Source organism: Nanorana parkeri, unplaced genomic scaffold (genome assembly GCF_000935625.1).
Source record: "Nanorana parkeri isolate BGI_ZX_2015 unplaced genomic scaffold, ASM93562v1 scaffold344, whole genome shotgun sequence".
In the NCBI taxonomy this organism is placed as follows: domain Eukaryota; kingdom Metazoa; phylum Chordata; class Amphibia; order Anura; family Dicroglossidae; genus Nanorana; species Nanorana parkeri.
In genome coordinates this window covers 986616-1007419 of record NW_017306612.1, presented here as the reverse complement: position 1 = coordinate 1007419, position 20804 = coordinate 986616, and the positions used below count along the sequence as shown (strand labels likewise).

The 20804-nt window shown below is 46.5% G+C and overlaps 1 protein-coding gene across 6 annotated transcripts in view; it reads right to left on the bottom strand.

Annotated features, from left to right (window-relative positions):
* Positions 1-19028: 19028 nt before the first annotated feature.
* RPS6KA5 (ribosomal protein S6 kinase A5) overlaps positions 19029-20804 on the bottom strand; it is a 46006-nt gene continuing 44230 nt past the window's right edge. For all 6 annotated transcript variants that reach the window (XM_018558502.1, XM_018558503.1, XM_018558507.1 and 3 more), the window contains one exon: positions 19029-19560. In XM_018558502.1, coding sequence (XP_018414004.1) covers positions 19327-19560 — 234 coding nt within the window. In that variant the 3' untranslated portion in view covers positions 19029-19326. The remainder of the gene's footprint in view (positions 19561-20804) is intronic.

Below are 20804 nucleotides of genomic sequence, written 5' to 3'. Positions count from 1 at the left end.
TTTTTTTCAACACACGACCCGTGGCTTTTTTTTAGCCGCGATCGTGTTCACTTGCATGGGCGGAATCGTGGCGGGAAACCGCGCGACTGGGGTGCCATTAGAAAATAATGGCACCCACAGCGCGATCGGTTCACACCTTGGCGACTCCTGACCGCGCGGCAATCGTGCAGAAAACCGCGCGGATTGCTTCGCGGTCAGGAGTCGCCTAGGTGTGAACCTAGCCTTAAAGGAGAAGTATGAGGGGAGTGAAAATCACTCAGCCTCATAGTTCGAGCCGACGTGTGACAATGAGACTGTCACAGGTCGGCTCTATAGATCGGGAAGTAAGCAAACGCATACCGTCGCTCGCTCACTTCTCGATCCTGTCACTGCAGAGAGCCGTGACTGTCACTCATGGCTCCCTGCAGGGATTCCCCCCTCCACTGTCCGATCCTCCAGCGCTGACTGGCGGAATGGACGGGGGAGGGGGCGGGCACAGCTGGCTCTGCCTCTAGATAGGCAGAGCCAGCTGTCACTCACGCAGCTGGGCGGATCCAGGCATAATTGTCAAGATCCGCTTCAGCTGCGGCGTCTCAGTATACCGCGAGCTGTAGCTCCCTATATACTGAGCCTAGGGTGATGGGAGGACGCTAGTTTGTGTCCTCCCGTTACCCTTAGGAGAACTATGGGGATAAGCCTTAACCCCATAGTTCTCCTTTAAGCTTGAGTTTCTTTGCAAGATCTTTGTGTGTTGGTTCTAGTTTTTTTTTCCTCTGCCAAGATGGCCGGCTCCATACAGAGACACAATGCAGAACAAGGCATGGCAAGCCCGTAATGGGGAAAAGACGTGCTGCAGGGAACCTACAGACAACACCGGTGACTCGCCCCTCGCCCTCGGCTTGTCTTTCTTGGGCACGGCTTCCACAGTTCAGGTCTTCTTTAATACACAAACAACTGCAGGTAAAACACATGTGAAAGAACACGCGTGAGCCGATGGTCTGCAATGTGACAAAGGTTTATTATATGTATTATAGCTGTCCACACAAAGCTCTGCACAGTATAATCATTTCTGCCATAAAACTCCCCTCTACATGCATCATAGAAATATCAATCCAGCCGTTTCACCAACCTAAAAACGAGACCCCACCCCCCTTACCTCATCATTTTTTTTTTTGCCTCTCTGTGTAAAGAAGTTGATGCAACTCATTTATAAAGTCCCTTTCGTCAAAAAAAAAAAAGGGACGTGAAAACTCTTAAAATACAGAATAGACATCTCATAATATATATGTTCTTTATTATTAATTATTATTTCTCTTGTTAAATCCGTAACTAAAATCTTTACATTCTCAATAAATAGCCCCTAAAAATTCCCTTGCTGCCAAAAAAAATAGCAAGTTGACTCTTTGTCCCTTCACCGTGATACACTCATCTTGTGTGTGTGTGTATACATACGTACACCTTAGAATTATGAAAGAGTACCCAGGTTGGATATTTTTATCCCAAATAAATCCTGGGGGGGTAAAAAAAAACAAAAAACAGTTTTATAGTATTAGTCTAGCCCAGCTAGATGGGAAAAAAAGGCAAAATAAGAATGCAAAGAACAGAGGTCCAGGCAACTGAGGAAGTTATTGTATTGCTACTCAAGAAGCCTGCAGTCTAAAGCTAGATACACATGGGCGTTCCAGTCAGGCGCTTAAAGCCATGCAAAATCTAAAAATGATCAAGGCCCAATACAAGGGTTCTGGTGGAAAGGACCGAGGGGTGTCGGCGTGACATGCATTCATTTAGACGCTGCATGCAGCATTCCCTTCTTGCAAATGCCCTCATTCAAACCAACGTAAGCGCCCGAGAGTTTGGTAGCCATTTTGTAAAGCCGAAATGTTTATGGACACCTGCCCATCACAACTGCTTGAGCTCGTTGAACATCCCATTCTAAAACCATGGCCATTAATATTGAGTTGCCCCTCATCCATGGCCATTAATATTGAGTTTCCCCCCGTCCATGGCCATTAATATGGAGTTTCCCCCCGTCCATGGTCATTAATATTGAGTTTCCCCCCGTCCATGGCCATTAATATAGAGTTTCCCCCCATCCATGGCCATTGATATTGAGCTTCCCCCCATCCATAGCCATTAATATTGAGTTTCCCCCCCCGTCCATTAATATTGAGTTGCCCCTCATCCCTGGCCATTAATATTGAGTTGCCCCTCATCCCTGGCCATTAATATTGAGTTGCCCCTCATCCCTGGCCATTAATATTGAGTTGCCCCTCATCCATGGCCATTAATATTGAGTTTCTCCCCCATCCATGGTCATAAATATAGAGTTTCCCCCCATCCATGGCCATTAATATGGCGTTTCCCCCCCCAGTCCATGGCCATTAATATTGAGTTGACCTCCCTTAGCGGCTATGACAATTCCAATTCATCCCAAAGGTGTTCAGTAGGGTTGAGGTCAGGGCTCTGTGTACCAAACTGGTCACCCCATGTCTTTATGGAGCTGGCTTTGAACACAGGGGACAGTCATGGTGGAACAGAAAAGAGTCTTCACCAAACTGGTCACACCGTGTCTCTATGGAGCAGGGGACAGTCATGGTGGAACAGAAAAGGGTCTTCACCCAACAGTTACCACAAGGTTTGAAGAGCTCAGTCGTCTACACTGTCTTTATATTCTGTGCCAATAACAGAACCATTCACTGGACTGATTTAGAGGGGGTTCACATAATTCTAGCCATTAGGAGATGTTATGGCCAGGTGTCCTCAAACTTTGGCCAGTAAGCGAATATTGCCCACCCCATAAAATGTAAAATGCTCACTACTACCTTGTCCAGCGAGCCTTTAGAAACACTTGAAAACATGTCTGAATGCTTTGTTGGCGCTGTGTGAATGCTTCCAAAATGCCAGCCATGCGCCTCGAAAAAAAAAGCACGCCCATATGTAAGGAGCCTAAAGCTCTGCAATGCATCACAGCTAAGCCGTAAAAGCAAGATCGGTCAATGCGCAGTCCTCTGGCTGTTGAGGAGCTACAAGCCCCAACAAAGTCATTTGGGGCTCCCCGACAGCCAAAAGACCTTCAAGATTCCCATGCCTGCATGAAGACATGGCTCTGCTCGAAAAACAAGACCCTGAAACATCAGTCACATTGTGCAATTCAGACATGCACGGGGATAGCAAAGATCAGACGTGAAATCCCGCTACCCTTGAAGTAATCTCCCACATGTAAAAGACTGCTACACACGGACACGTAAGAGAGGCATGTACAACATGGGTTTTGTACATTTGCATCAAAAGATGTATAGTGGGGGACGATGATTCTCGACGCACAGCTGAGTTCCTGTCCAAAAATCCCATAGAAAAAAAACAATCCGCCGAACATGGCCGCTGACACTGGGAGCAGCAGGCGGAGTTACACGGATGAGTTTCTGTACGAGGGTGGGAATGTTTGTATAACTGCTGTGAATGTTTCCTTTCCTACAGCATATTTGTGTTTAAACTTCCTTAAAAGACATTTTATTATTATTTTAGGCCCCGTTCACACTTAGCGATTTATCGCGCAGTAATTCCCGCGATATCGCGGCAATTTACCGCGCGATATCGCTCTCCAATGCTTCTCAATGGGGCAAAGGGTCCTGCTGTCGTGAGTCGTGTGTCGCTACAGCAGGACCCTTTTTGGAGCGGATTTAGCCGCGATTCAAGCTTGCTCAATTCAAGCATTTGCGCGATATTGCGCAAAATGCAAATCGCGCGACAAACGCGCGATTTGCGGATCGCGCAGTGTGAATGGGGCCTTAAAGTAAAAAGATGGTGAAATCTATAAAGAAACAAAACAACAATTGCTCCTCTATTTTTCTAGGGTACTAAAACGCAGTCCTGCATCGGAGGCCTCCGCAATGTTGCTGCACTCCGGGCTCTCTGCGGTATCACATTACTACTGACGTATGATTGGAGCTTAGCTTCTGGTGTTCTGGTTCAGGCCTTCTCACCTATGACATGACAAGCAGGAAGAACCTACACACACCACATTCCTTTTACAGTGCCCCTTCCTCTGCCCACGTGCCACTTTCCTTGTACCGGTGATAAGTTGGCTGCCATCTTTGCTTGGCTGGATTTTTACTATTGGGTGACCCCCAATGGTAAAATTTAGAGATGCTAGCATCTGTGCGGGCTCTCCGGTGGTCAGTGGGGCTCTCAGGTGGTCAATGCGGCCTCTCTGGTGGTCCGTAAGGCCAGTGTCAGCTTTCTGGTGGTCAGTGCAGGCTCTCTGGTGATCGGTCTGGCCAGTGCGGGCTCTCTGATGGTCAGTGCGGGCTCTCCGGTGGTCAGTGCAGGCTCTCTTGTGGTCAGTGCGGGCTCTCCGGTAGTGAGTGCGGGCTCTCCGGTGGTCAGTGCGGGCTCTCCGGTAGTGAGTGCGGGCTCTCTGGTGGTCAGTGCGGGCTCTCTGGTGGTCAGTGCGGGCTCTCTGGTGGTCAGTGCGGGCTCTCTGGTGGTCAGTGCAGCCATTGCGGGCTCTTTTGTGGTCAGTGCAGGCTCTCTTGTGGTCAGTGCGGCCATTGCGGGCTCTCTGGTGGCCAGTGTGGGCTCATGTATTGTGCTGTATGTACACACATAGTGGACACTATAGCCGGCACTCACCTTCCCTCACTCACGTCACGTCTCTACACTATCCAAAACTAATAATAAAGTTTGGTGTTCAGTTGCACTTTAACCATGTCTCCACCCAGTACAGGCAGCCATTTTGTTGGAGCCTTCTCTCTAGGAATCCCTTTATAACAGGGGTGGGCAGCTCCGGGCCCTCCAGGTGTGCTTCAACTACAAATTCCAGCATGCCTCTGAGAGTCATGCCTGGAACTGTCAGTCTTGCAATGTCTTATGGGACTTGTAGTTCCACAACAGCTGGAGGTCCGGAGTTGCCCCGCCCCCGATTCATAATGTGGGATCTTTCGGAGGAGCACTGAATCATTTCTCAACTCTCAGCATTTGCAGGAAAGCAGCTGGCCGCCACCTGTCGGCATCACTGTGCTGTACGAATGGGCTCACCTCTTCAGCTGCACCGAGGAAAAACAGAAGCCAACAAAATGGCTTCCATGGTGTCAAAAAGAAGAAGCTGCACATTTCAGATCTGCCGAGGATAATCGTCTCTATAAACTCTCCCACTTATAAAATGTCTCCTTCTTTCCTGTCTCTGTAATACAATTCTCCATCCGGCCCGTCCGTCTTCATCAACATTTCCATTTGGAACATGGCGAGGCCGATTTACTAAAGGCAGAATTTGCACAGTGATTTTCCCGGAGCTTAGTGAATGGGGTGAAGCTCTGCCAATCACGTGCAAGCAAATACGAGGGGAGGCCAATAAGTTCTTCTACCCTCCCCATGATCCAGATGTGCTAGGGATCTGAGATTTTGCAGGTTTATAGGTGGACATCTTAGTACCATATTTGCCGGCGTATAAGACGGGTTTTGAGACCTTAAAACATCCCCCGAAAATCGGAGGTCGTCTCATACGGCGGGTACATAGGGAAGGATACTTCAGCGCGGTATACTGTATGTAGCCGAAGCTACCGTACATACAGTGTTACCGCAGTACGGTATTTCTTTTCTCTATTACGTCAGGAGAAGGCAAACTGCGGCCTTCCAGCTGTGATGAAACTACATATCCCACCATGCATCTGCCTCTGGGAGTCATGCCTGTGGCTGTCAGAGTCTTGCAATGCCTCGTTGGATTTGTAGTTCCACCACAGCTCTAGGGCTGCTGTAGTGGTGACACCACAGTAAAATGGTAACCACTGGGCTCAATAGTGTGGTCACCACGGCACAGAAAACAATCCCTCCTCTTGGACAGCAACAATGTAAAGAATAAGCAGAACGTGAGGATCATGTGACTTCAGAAAATGATATTTTGGTACTTTTACAAATATTTTTTGGAAGTAAAAGAATTCCAAAGTTCATGCCAACCACTTTCTGTGCTATGTCTTTGTTGCGGCTGCTTGACTCCGGCTCCAAGTCCTGTCCCTGCGAACTATATAAACAAGTACCTAAGCAGTGCCATGTTGCCTAGAGCGGGGGCGGGCAACTCTGTCCCTCCCGCTGTTGTGGAACTACAAGTCCCATGAGCCATTGCAAGACTGACAGTTACAGGCATGACTCCCAGAGACATGCTGGGATTTGTAGTTAAAGCACAGCTGATGGGCTGGAGCTGCCCACCCCTGGCCTGGAGTTATTTTTAGGCTGCAAAAGTGAACTTCCCCTTAAAAATCATCGCTGATGCTGCAAGAAATCATTTCCTGAAAGATAGAAATTTTGTATAAAAGTTATTTTTCCCCCGTATAATGTAATATTCTATACTATATATTAAATGTATATGCCGGGAAAAGCCCCGCCCCCTTCTTCCCTATACCCATTTCTGGTTCAGTTTATTTTGTGTTATTTTTTTTAAAAAGTTTACAAAAATATAAAACTGTTGTATATAAATGCTGTTGTTTTTTTTATTTATTACTGTTATAACTTTCATTTGACAAGGATGTATCTATATTGTTATCTAATAAACCATCCCGGGGCTGCTAGTTGGCTGCCTCTTCAGACGAAAGGTCTTTGGGGGGGCTCGATGGACCTGTGTCTTTAGTCAACCTCAAATACTATGTAACTATGAATTCATAAAACAAAACTGGAGCCGTTGCCCATGGCAACCAATCAGCTTCTCTCTTCAGTCTGTTCAGTTAAAGTAGTATTAAGGTCTGGGCGTTTTTTTTTACCTTAATGCATTCTCTGCATTAGGGTAAAAAACGTCCCAGCACCTTTTTTCCACCCCAGCCCCCCAACACTTACCTGTCAGCGACGTCACGCTCGTCCCCGCCGCCGGTCCCGAAGCGATCCTCCGTACCCCGAACTTCCGGGTTGCGGGGGGAGGATACTGATGGCAGAGGAGCCATAGGCTCCATAGATCTCCCTGCGATTCATCTTTCACAGTGTTCAATGTAAATCAGCCCCGAGAAAATGGCTATGGCTGTCTGAGCACATCGCCTGCTGGTTGCAAAGTCATAAATATTAAAGATTTATATACGATATTAGATTTATACAATCTCAATACAAATGAGTAAACTAAACATGAGATTCTAGTCCATCCCGGGGGAGGAGCTTGGAGCGGTGACTACTTTACAACACACACAGGGACCGTGGGGAACAGACGTAGTCACCCTCCAGAAAGAAGGACAGTGTCAGAGATGATTGGAGGATCTACAGCCGAGTGATACACAAATAAGATACATTGTTGTTCATAGATAAGGTACCGGACTGTATTTTTAAGATTTAAAAGAGAACTATGGGGGTGAGTGTTTTTTCCCATAGTTCTCCTAAGGGTCACGGTAGGACATAAACTAGCGTCCTCCCCTCACCCAAAGCTCACTATATACTGAGACCGCCGCAGCCGGGACGGATCCCGACATTACTGTCGAGATCCACCCAGCTGCGTGAGTGACAGCTGGCTCTGCCTATCTAGAGGCAGAGCCAGCTGTACCCGCCCCCGTCTGTTCCGCCAGAGGATCGCAGCGGGGAGGGGAATCCCTGTGGGGAGCGGTGACCGACAGTCACGGCTCTCTGCAGGGACAGGATCGAGAAGTGAGCGAGCGGCGGTATGCGTTCGATCACTTCCCGATCTATTGAGCCGACGTGTGAGTTTCATTGTCACAGGTCGGCTAGACGTATGAGGAGAGTGATTTTCACTCACCTCATAGTTCTCCTGTAACTCCTGAGTTTAGTGTCACTTTAATTGCTTTAAACAAATAAAAATAAAATGTTTCAGTCCTCACCATAAATAAAAGAATAATAAACTATACGTTCCCTTTAAACAGTTTAGGAAAAGGTGAACACGTCTGAACGTACGACATACTGAACACCAGAAATACTCACTTTGTCCCCTATTTTCAGTCTTTCACATAGAAGCAATCTTTAGGATTATGGAGCCTATTTAAAAAAAAAAAAAAAAAAAAAGGTAAAAAATATATATTTTGTTTTTTTTTAGGGATCAGGATATTGTTACTTCGTTATAAAGGTGATGCGAGCGATGCCGCTGATCATTTTCACGATAACTACACAGCAGTGAAGACAACCGAGCAAACGTTTGCAGATTGAATTCCCCAACTTCCTTTTTTTCCCCCCCGGACAGAATGAAAATCTATTTTGTTGAATGTCATAATCTGGCTGCTGGGGGTGTGTGACAGATAAGTCTGTCTGTAAAATGATTTCCTTGTCCAGCAACACAACAGGCTGGGCGCACTTTCACTTACATTGCTGCCAGGGCCGGACTTCCCACAAGGTACAAAAAAACAAAACTTTGGAATATGGAGCCTATTTAAAAAAAAAAAAAAAAAAAAAAGGTAAAAAATATATATTTTGTTTTTTTTTAGGGATCAGGATATTGTTACTTCGTTATAAAGGTGATGCGAGCGATGCCGCTGATCATTTTCACGATAACTACACAGCAGTGAAGACAACCGAGCAAACGTTTGCAGATTGAATTCCCCAACTTCCTTTTTTTCCCCCCCGGACAGAATGAAAATCTATTTTGTTGAATGTCATAATCTGGCTGCTGGGGGTGTGTGACAGATAAGTCTGTCTGTAAAATGATTTCCTTGTCCAGCAACACAACAGGCTGGGCGCACTTTCACTTACATTGCTGCCAGGGCCGGACTTCCCACAAGGCCAACCAAAGCCCGCCCTCGGGGCAGCAGAGAGTAGAGGGGCAGCAGGGAGTAGAGGGGCAGCAGAGAGTAGAGGGGCAGCTATTTCCCATTCATAGCGGGACATATTTTTTAGCATATGTCGTTAGCATATGAGAAACAAAAATCAAAAGAGGAAGAGAGTAGCGGGTATGTGTCTACAGGCTTTCTCTGCATCTGGCTATGACTGGAGGCATCACAGTTCGGTGCGGTCACATGGACTATGCCAGTCCTGCACCAGCAGATTAAGGTTAATGGTGCACAATCTAGTTGTCTATATATCCATAGAGCTCTATGACTTGATAGACACGAAGGGGATGGAGGACAGCGTGTGTTATCAGCACAAAGTCAAGAAGTAGATGGGACAAAACATGTCAGACTTCCAGGGGCCTCTCGGCTCCATCTATAGCTGAGCAGCACGGCACGTTAATATCTGACCAGCACGGCACGTCAATATCTGACCAGCACGGCACATCAATATCCGAGCAGCACTGCACGTTTATATCCGACCAGCACGGCACGTCTATAGCCGAGCGGCACGGCACGTCTATAGCCGAGCGGCACGGCACGTCTATAGCCGAGCGGCACGGCACGTCTATAGCTAACCAGCACGGCACGTCTATAGCTGAGCAGCACGGCACGTCTATAGCTGAGCAGCACGGTACGTCTATAGCTGAGCAGCACGGCAAGTCTATAGCCGAGCAGCACGGCACGTCTATAGCCGAGCGGCACGGCACGTCTATAGCTGAGCAGCACTGCACGTTTATATCCGACCAGCACGGCACGTCTATAGCTAACCAGCACGGCACGTCTATAGCTGAGCAGCACGGCAAGTCTATAGCTGAGCAGCACGGCACGTCTATAGCTGAGCAGCACGGCAAGTCTATAGCTGAGCGGAACGGCACGTCTATAGCAGAGCGGCACGGCACGTCTATAGCCGACCAGCACGGCACGTCTATATCTGAGCAGCACGGCACGTCTATAGCTGAGCAGCACGGCACGTCTATAGCTGAGCAGCACGGCACGTCTATAGCTGAGCAGCACGGCACGTCTATAGCTGAGCAGCACGGCACGTCTATAGCTGAGCAGCACGGCACGTCTATAGCTGAGCAGCACGGCACGTCTATAGCTGAGCAGCACGGCACGTCTATAGCTGAGCAGCACGGCACGTCTATAGCTGAGCAGCACGGCACGTCTATAGCTGAGCAGCACGGCACGTCTATAGCTGAGCAGCACGGCACGTCTATAGCTGAGCAGCACGGCACGTCTATAGCTGAGCAGCACGGCACGTCTATAGCTGAGCAGCACGGCACGTCTATAGCTGAGCAGCACGGCACGTCTATAGCTGAGCAGCACGGCACGTCTATAGCTGAGCAGCACGGCACGTCTATAGCTGAGCAGCACGGCACGTCTATAGCTGAGCAGCACGGCACGTCTATAGCTGAGCAGCACGGCACGTCTATAGCTGAGCAGCACGGCACGTCTATAGCTGAGCAGCACGGCACGTCTATAGCTGAGCAGCACGGCACGTCTATAGCTGAGCAGCACGGCACGTCTATAGCTGAGCAGCACGGCACGTCTATAGCTGAGCAGCACGGCACGTCTATAGCTGAGCAGCACGGCACGTCTATAGCTGAGCAGCACGGCACGTCTATAGCTGAGCAGCACGGCACGTCTATAGCTGAGCAGCACGGCACGTCTATAGCTGAGCAGCACGGCACGTCTATAGCTGAGCAGCACGGCACGTCTATAGCTGAGCAGCACGGCACGTCTATAGCTGAGCAGCACGGCACGTCTATAGCTGAGCAGCACGGCACGTCTATATCTGACTAGCACTGCATGTCTTTAACAGTCCCTGCTCATCAATAAAGTGGACCAAACTGTCCTACCTGTGCTGATAAAACATGAGAGGTGTAGAATGCTGAGGGCACCAAGCTACATCCCCGACGCTCTACATATGATTTTATCAAAGTTTATCTTTTCTAGGGAATCAAAAATCATTGGAGAGCTCTAGGCATCCCACCAGCAGATCAAAGAGTCTGTGCCATTGGAAACACAATTCAGTTCGCTCAACCCTTACGCTCATTCCAGTAAGGCCTTTTCATTACTAGTCCAAAATGAAATGTTCCCCTATTCCTCCTAGTATGGTGGCCATGGCGAGCAAAAGGAAACCAGAAAGTCTAAGCAGGACCAGTTGCTGCAAGTTACGGCCAGAATATGAAAGAAGCTTTCGGGAAAAGAGAACATCTGAGTCAGGGTTTGGCGCTGCTTCTTTGGTCCTAAACAATGATTCTTTATGTGATACAGAAAAGGCAAACGGCACCCACTGTAGCTGCGGTAGGTAATGTGTGGGCCTTCATCTGTTAGTAAACTACAAATCTCAGTAGCTGGTACTTTTGGTTCCACTGGATCTGAAGGAAGTCAAGGTGCTCTTTTCTGTTTAAAAGAAAAAAAAAAGTCTTCACTACCCAGCGTCATCTTATAACCTCACTGCACCCCCCATAGATAGGTCATTAGTGGAAGATTAGTGTTACCATTAGGCTATGGGCAAAGGCTAGTGTTAGGTGACAAGATGAGGATCAGGCTAGCATGGAGGGTACGGGTAGGATTAGCTAACAGTTAGCATTAGAGTTAAGGGTTAGCAGAGAGACAGACTTAGCTTTACATGTACCCAGGGTCTGTATTTTAGAAAAATAAACTGGGAACAAAAAATTACTGCAGGTACATACGTTTCAATGGCTTCCCGAATGCACCGAGGGCCTGTTAAACCAGAATGCTTCCTTATTCGGGTCCTGACTTTAAATCCTGAATTCAAGGTCCGGCTGTTATGTTCCAGCACCTCAGGTAAAACTAAATTGATATTAATGATCTGAAGGTGCTATCTGAAGTATCGTGGCACCCAGGGGCTCTCGAAGCCATCAAAAGATATAAATAGGCACCTTCAGGTTGCATTTATAGCCTGCAGGTGACTAGTTTTCAGTAATGCAGCACAGACTCGCTGTAACGTCTCATTCAAAATGCACGCTGGCCCGTAAATGGTCCGATAACGGGAGGGACAGGTGCTGCGCCTGATTGCGCGCAGCAGCCTGTTCTTTCCTATGGGAGGACTCGGCTGTACGACGTCCTATACACATCAATGTGGGTCCAGTTGTCCGCACTTGGATGCAGACACCCAGACATGCAAGTTCGGGTTAGGGTTGCCACCTTTTCTTCAACAAAACCCGAACACTCAATCGACGCGTGGACATTTTTTTGGGAGAATGAGTCGTGGCTTATTCATATATAAAAATTGCCGCCCATTCATATGTAAATATCACAGTTGAGACTATTTTCAGTGGGGGGCCAGTAGCCCCTATCTTCATTTTGGCTGCCTCTGCCTGCCTGACATCTTGTGTCCAGGTTTCTGCTGCCATGAAACCTGGACACAGCATTCAAAACCCGAACAGTCCGGGTGAATCCTGGACAGGTGGCAACCCTAGTTCGGGTGTGCGCATGGCTGTGTACAGCCGTGTCCTCACATACGGAAGAACAGGCTGCTGTGCGCAATCACACACAGCACCTGTCACTCCCGCAAACGGCCTGTTTACAGGCGTGCGCGCCACACGGACGTGCACATCCCGTCTGAATGAGGCCTTAGGGACAGAGACTATGGATATTAGCAATAAGGTCTGAAAAGCTACTGGCTTTAAAGTGGACCTTTGCTTTTGTCTATGTAGAGCAAAGAACAAGAGTCACTTTAAAGCCATCCCCTGCACTAGAATATACTTGCCTTTTCTTTTCTCACTCCGCCACTCCATATGCAGGAAGAAGAAGGCCTGCGTATGCTCCAAGTTGTTCCTAGGAAGGAGTAGCACATGGCTGATGTCAGTCTTCCTGCCGACATATAACAACACCAAAGTGGCCAACAGCCAAGCACCAGTGGCGATATGAGAGGGGAAAGGGGAATGTGTCCTATATATTCCCCCGGGAGTATAGGCTCCCGGCACCAACAGTGAAACCAACGGCACACCTCCAAACCACTCAGATACATGAAAAGTGAACCTGTCATCTAAACACCAGTCATAGTACAGCAGCCAACTACTATATTTCCCCTTTGATTGAATTGTAAAAAAAAAAAAAGCTTTTACTGCTACAGTTGGATAGGAACAGATATGAAAAAGAGAGGGTAGCAGTATAATGAAATATTCCAAGCAAGGACCAAAGTCCCAGAATTCACAGTTGTTAAATATGCTGTAGTATGAAAGAGCACATTCTGCACCCACTGAAAAGGAAATGCATTTCAGGTAGCAGGGCCAAGCAAACCAACCCGGTACCTGGCACGCTGCACCTTTGCTCAGTTACACATTGCTTCTTTACAAAATACACAGATCTCTTGCACAGAACCCTCAAGTCAGGATAAAAGCAAGCCCATAAAACGCTGGCCATACAAAAAAGGGGCCTTTCTGCTTCATACAAAATGATTCTGAAGACAGCTATAAGACTGATGATATCATATGCGCCAGGAATACTACCGGACTAAATGTCTTCAATTCTCATAGAAACCCCGCAGGGTGACTTGTCTGTCTAGCGCAGCCAGGGAGAGAAAACGTTTCTAGGAATCTCTGATGGTAAACAGTTTCCGGTATACATAGGGGATGATTTATAAAGCTTCTGCCCAGCCATACACTATGGGGAATGGTCTTCGTACGGCATTCCTGCCACTAGGAGCTGAGGAGTATAAGAAATGTATTTATTTATTATTGGTATTTATAGAGCGCTGACAATTTACACAGAGCTTTACATAGCGCACATTCACATCAGTTCCTGCCTCAGGGCGGGTTCACCCCATTTACCGGACCAGATCTGGTCCAGAAAATGGTGTGGACCTGCCCGCAGTTCCAGTGCATTCCAGACCAGACAAAATGAGCCAAGATGTGTCTCTCATTCAAGCTGAACTCCAGGCATGTAAGCCACACAGCACAACCCTGCCTGCCTGACAGGAGACCTTTTTTTTTCTCTGCTTCAATTAGGTAACACTTGCAGGTCTTGTCCCTCCCCCAGCCTGTGATTGGACAGTAAAAGGAGAAGCAGCAGACTGATGAGCTCATCTCTTCTCTCTCCTATCAGCATGCTCCTTCTTAGCACCTAAGCACAGCATCATCCCTAAGGGCAGGTTCAGATGTGGTCTGGAAAATGGTGTGAACCAGCCCGCAGTTCCAGATCACACAAAACGAGACACGCAGTATTTTTCTGGTCTGGTCTGGAACGGACTGCGCTGGTGGGAACAGAGGCCAGGAATAGCATAGAGATACATTAGGATGCGTTTTGGGTCCGGAAACAATCTGGTCTGGTCTGGAGATGATCTGGATGTGGTGTGAATGGGCCCTCAAGGAGCTTACAATCTAAGGTCCCTATCTCACATGCAAACATACAGGGCCGATTTAGACAGGAGGCAATTAACCTTTCAGCATGTCTTTGGAGTGTGGGGGGGGGAAACCCACCCCAGCACAGGGAGAACATGCAAACCACTTGCAGATAGTGCCCTGAGATTCGAACCGTGGACCCCCCAGTGCCACAAGGCAGAAGTGGTAGCCAATATGCCACTGTGCTTTCTGCCATTCTTCCCGATTCCATCTAGTGGTGGGAATGCATTACAAGCGGCATTCACGCAGCGTATGGCTGGGCGGAAGAGTTAAAATTCATCCACTTAAAGTATATCTAACGCAAACTTGTATGGAGTCGAGGAGATTTAAAACCTCTATCAATTTTTGTTTTATAATCTGTCTCATTAGGGGGATTTTCCTTCATATCCTGCCCTGTAGATTCAACAGGAAGTGAGAGGATACATTCAGTTGCCGGGGGGGACAAGTGTCGCCATTGCACGATTTCCCCTTTACTCCTATTCTGGTGGCAACTGACAATTTGGGATTTACCCATCACTTTTAGAGAAGAGTAATAAGGACCTGCCAGGGATTTGAACTCCTCACGACTCTATACAAATCTAGAAAACAAGTTTTGTCCTAATTATAGTTTAAAAGTATTTGTTTTTGTAAAGCTGCTATTCAGAGGACAGGAAATGTGATTCAAGGCAGCACAGCAACAGGTAATAATTATCTTTCATATTCAAGTTATCATCCTAAATTAGGGATGCACCGATACCAGTTGAGATACCAATGCCGATACTTGGCATTTTCATGAGAACTACCAGGGTTGTAGCGGTTGTAGCTGGGACCGGGCTCTGGCTCTCCACCGCTGTACTGAAATCATTAGTCTGTATTATTTTAGAAAAATTGCCACATGACAATAAGGTCTCGTTCACACCTCGGCGTATTGCATATGCGCGTCTGTCGCGCGACAAACGCGCGGTTTTTTACCGCGATTCGCGGTAAAAAACAGTTGAGTGACAAACGCGCGTTTCCGAAGGCTACTTGGCTGTATCCCAATGGAAACGCGCAACAAAACGGCCCAAAGTAGTACATGTACCTTTTCAGGCGTGGGCCGTTTTGTAGCGCGTTAGGGACGGGCGGAAATACGCCAAGGTGGGAACGAGACCATTGAATACAATGGGATTTATATTTTTGAGCGTTTTGTAGAGCGTTCGTCGAGCGTAGAACGGGCTACAAAACGTTCAGGTGTGAACGAGGGCTAAACAAAAATGTGTCAGTACTTGTATCTGTGAGTACTTGGGGAAGTATCAGTACTCGTATTTGCAAAAACAGTATCGGTGCGTCACTTATACAGGTGAAACTCGAATAATTAGAATATCGTGCAAAAGTAATTGCAGTAAGTGCTGCAAAAGAGGCCCAAACCAAGTACTGAGTACATATGCATGCTTGTACTTTTCAGAGGTCCGATATTGTTCTATGTACAATCCTTGTTTTATTGATTGCATGTAATAATCGACTTTTCTGAGGTTGTGGATTTGGGGTTCTTGGGGTTTTCATGAGCTGTAAGCCATAATCATCACAATGATGACAAATCACGGCTTGAATTATCTTGCTTTGCATGTAATGAGTCTCTCTCATATATTAGTTTCACCTTTTAAGTTGCATTAGTGAAATAAATGAACTTTGCACGATATTCTAATTATTCGAGTTTCACCTGTATATATTTATAAAAACAAAATCGTACATTATAACAGAGATGTACAAATCCCGGGAGCTCCGTGTGCTCCTTACACATGACAGCCGCCTCCTAACCTTGGAATTTTTCTCTAGTCTAGTCTTGGAGCTGGAAAGGTATCTGCACTTGTACTGAGTACGGTACTCGGTATCGGTGCATCCCTAATTCTAAGTGAGTTTTGTTTTTGTAAATGGAGATCCACTTTACTAAGCCACCTAACTTGTACGCTGAGCGATTCTGCACTACGTGTGCACGTCTGGCGAAGGACTGACGAATGGATTGTTTCTGAAACAACAAAACATTCTTTGCGCATGGCTCCGCCTTAAAGGGTCTGTAAACCCAAATTCTCTTATAAAAAGTAACAAATTGATAACATTTACCAATCTATATGGAATACTATAAAGCATTCGTCACAGCTGAAGATAGCACAGATAACATACTGGTCCTTGGAGAAGATCATTTTCCCATCAAAGGACATTGTAGGCAGCCCGTGGCAAACCTCTATGAGCCTAAAGTGGCAGATAACATAAAAACAGGTTACACTGACCTTTGTATTAAAAAAGGTAAATACAATATTAAATATCTCAAATGTTGTGCAGACGTGGGACCTTTAATTAGTACCAAGATGAAACAGAGAATATGGTGCAATCCAAATGGCTCTCCAGCCAATCAATAGCAAATGGTGAAAAGTGGATGTCACCACATGTGGTATCTTCAGTGTCACCAGCGCATCGTATGCTCAAAAAAGTGCCATTTATTAGTCACAAACAAGCGGCAACCTTCGGGAGCCCATATATCAGCTCCTTCATTGCCCGATATGCTTTGGAAGCGTCGCTGCTTGTTTGTGACTAATAAAAGTTTATTTTTAGAGCAGGGGTGGGGAACCTCCGTCCCCCCAGCTGCGGTGAAACTACAGATCCCATGATGCATCTGTGTCTAGGAGCCGTGGCTGTGAGAATCTTGCAATGCCTCATCGGATTTGTAGTTTCATTTAAAAATTTAATTTCGGCGCATCCCAAATATAAAAGGCACACAAATGTATAGATGTGCCTTCTAGAACAGGGGTGAGGAACCTCCGGCGCTCCAGCTGTGGTGAAACTACAGATCCCATGATGCATCTGTGTCTAGGAGCCATGCCTGTGGCTGTGAGAATCTTGCAATGCCTCATGGGATTTGTAGTTTCATTTAAAAATGTAATTTCAGTGCATCCCAAATATAAAAGGCACACAAATGTATAGATGTGCCTTCTAGAACAGGGGTAAGGAACCTCCGGCCCTCCAGCTGTGGTGAAACTACAAATCCAATGATGCATCTGTGTCTAGGAGCCGTGGCTGTGAAAATCTTGCAATGCCTCATCGGATTTGTAGTTTCATTTAAAAATTTAATTTCGGCGCATCCCAAATATAAAAGGCACACAAATGTATAGATGTGCCTTCTAGAACAGGGGTAAGGAACCTCCGGCCCTCCAGCTGTGGTGAAACTACAAATCCAATGATGCATCTGTGTCTAGGAGCCGTGGCTGTGAAAATCTTGCAATGCCTCATCGGATTTGTAGTTTCATTTAAAAATTTAATTTCGGCGCATCCCAAATATAAAAGGCACACAAATGTATAGATGTGCCTTCTAGAACAGGGGTAAGGAACCTCCGGCCCTCCAGCTGTGGTGAAACTACAAATCCAATGATGCATCTGTGTCTAGGAGCCATGCCTGTGGCTGTGAGAATCTAGCAATGCCTCATGGGATTTGTAGTTTCACCACAGCTAGAGGGCCGGAGGTTCCCCACCCCTTGGTTTAGAGCATACAATGCTTCGGTGATACTCTACCTTTAAATCGGTGCTGGTGAGCTCCGTAACATAATGGTACTTGCAATTTTAGGATTACTGGTCCTCAAAGCAAAAAAACTTCTCTGCGACGATTAAAGCTGTATCACAACGTGGTAGAAAACAGGACAGACACGGAATGGAACAGGAATTCACAGACACATCACAGGACATTATTAGTAAAAGCCGAACTGACCACTGATAAAACAAGCGGGCGGCCTAGTTTCCCTTCTGACTACAGTACAAAATGTTCAAGTTTCTATGACGTAGGAAAGCGACGAAGACGAAGAGGCTTTCGGGAAAAAGCGCCCGTTTACCATGTAATAAAATTATAATTTTTTTGGACCGTGACTCACAGTGGAAAAACTATTCTAAGAAAAAAAAATTAAAGAGACCCTGTCACCAAGTAAAAAAAAAAAAAATACAGGTGAAAGCACAGGAAATATCAAGTACTGTAAATGCTAATTTGCAGCGTTTTTCCTTTCCATAAACGTTTTTTTTTTTTTAATCACTTGCAATTATTACTTTCTGTGTTGGCCCAGCTCCTCCACCCCCTCCCCTTTTCTTCCCCAGTCCACACATAACATTATTTTTAGACATGACTGCAAAAACCATAAAAAAAAAGCAGATGCCAGTGTCAAATATGCATGGTGGAGGAGGTGTCAGTACCTGTAATATATTTGAATGACTGCCCAGCAATGTCATTAGATGAGAGGCTGCCCTGGGAGCCGGCCATATAAATGAATGGTAGGTAAAGCAGCCAAGAGAGCAGCGAAAGGGGAAAACTATAAAGCATCACTTGAGTGACAGCTCAGAGTCTGCTGCACCTGTTGACATCATATTCAAGATGTCGGCACCCAGAAGCCTCCTTAGGCCTTCTGGATGCCTACACAAGGCGGGCTTTTACAGGTAAATAACATGCATAAAATGCGTTGTATGCATATACAAATGGTATGGGAAAATTGCTGTTGCAATAAATGGTCTGGCGACGGGGTCTCTTTAATCCTCTGCAAAGCTCTTCTAGAGTTCAAAGATGCCAAGTTCCCACAGGGTAAAACGCAGTAGGATTTTGACGCAAAAATAACGGCAGCCACCCTCTGAAAGGTGGCAAAAGGCAATTAAAATTAATTGCTGCCTGCATGATTTCACTTGAAAAACTTCCAAGGCCCCTCTCTCAATAAAACACTATTGAGACTTAAGGCCGGATTTACACATGTAGCACAAGGAAACTCTTCACATAGTCTTCGAATGTAGTTTTTTTTTTACGTCAAAGTTAAGCGCAAATAAATAAAGACGTTGCCACCTTCCCACAGTACGCAAAGCGGAAACCTATTGCTCTCTGGCTCCTTGGCGGACGAAGAGCTCGAGCCCGAGCTGTAGCTCCGAAGCCACGGGTTGCATAAGTTCAATGCCTGTTGGTATTGACAGCAGCTTTGGGGTTAAATAAGGCAAGACATTGCGATGTCTGCATCAGCCCTTAGAAGGTCTTCAATTTCCCCCCTAAACACAAGGGAAGAGGAGAAAAAGGAAAAAAGTTCATGAGAGCACCCATTATTAGTGCCTGCATGCCTCCGGGCAGCACCAGAAGGGTTCACATCAAAGAACTCAGTAAAAGTAGAAGGATGGCTAATAGCTTGCGAGCCTCGAAGGAGGTGCTGGGCGGCTGTTTGGATCCGGCTGTGCTGTTTGAGAAGAAGGCTGCTCTAGCTGTAGCTCTAGTCCGTGAACTGGAAGATGGTGTCGGGGTTATTGCTCTCGGATTGACTCGTCGGCTGCAGAGTCTTTGACGGAGAGGTTTTATCATGTGAATGGGAGGAGTGCGAGCTCTCGCTGGAGCTGCTCCGAGTCTCTGTACTGGTGCTGGTCTTCTTCATCTTCCTGCGTTTTGCCAGTGGGGCTTTGTCCACATTTTGGAGAAGGAAGCCTTCCCGCTTGAATTTATTGAAGGCCTGTGGGAAAAACAAAATATTTGGGTGAGCTTTCGCACTATAAAACGGCATGCTATGCCGTCAAAGATGCACGTTCAAGTGTTGGTGGGTGAGGATTGCCACAATAACTGACAAGAAACCTTCAGGTATTCATATCTGAACAAAATAAATCAAGGCAACTGGACTTGCTGTATTTTTCTTGAAGACGTTTCACTGGTCATCCAACCAGCTTTCTCAATTCAGAATGACTCGTACAAAAAATGATCTGGGAATATGGTGAATGTTGCTCCAATCCACATAATCTGTTAGTCACAACCAGCTGCTGATTCTTCCGTTTGTCATGCTTTTCACCCTTACCGGTACTCTTGGCATTATTTCCTCTCCTTTTTTCTGTTTTGACAAAAGCACAGTCTGGATACCCGCAAGTTTTTCCCAGACAATTTTTTGCACAAGGCATTATGAATTTAGAAAGCTGGTTGGATGACCAGTGAAACTTCTTCAAGAAAAATACAGCGAGTCCAGTTGCCTTGACTTATTTTTTACAGATATACCATGTTACCTGGATGAAAGAGAACCTTCAGACTTCAGAATATAAAAAAAACAACATTTTTTACTGGAAAGAATGAACATGAATACAGCATAACATGTTTGGGGGTGGGGGGGGTGGGTGGGGGGGGGGAGTTAGGCACCTTTTTCAGGGCTCTGAAATTCAGTTGGTAGGAATCCAGTCTGTGGGTTTGTGCCATGGATCACTAAAAGCTTGGATCTGAGCACAGGATGAACAAGAGCCTTTAAAGATCCAAGCCACATACCCACAGACTTTACTGGATGCCTACCAGCTAAATTGCAGATCCCCGAGGAAGAGGACGTGCTAAAAACTGCTGAAACATGTTGACTGTATACACGTAGTCCTTCCAAATAAAAGATTTTGGACTCCTAATACCTAGCTTATCTATTATTGCGGCGCACCACACCCACCATAGACTGAGAAAGATCTGCATCAAAGCTAACTGAATAGCAGCTCCCCACCGCAAGTCCATCGTCCACCTCACACCTACAAAGGAGGTATGTGGATACACCAGTGTTTCCATAACAGTCAAAAAATTCCTGGATGTTGTGCGGAATAAAAACCTGTATTACTTGTTTCACTCTATACACATAACAGGTACTACTCAAGGCTGAAGACTGTCACCCTGACCCCAATGTGATTGCACTGGGTGTGTGAGATGGCAATAGCCAAGCACCATCATTGTCACATGGGGGGG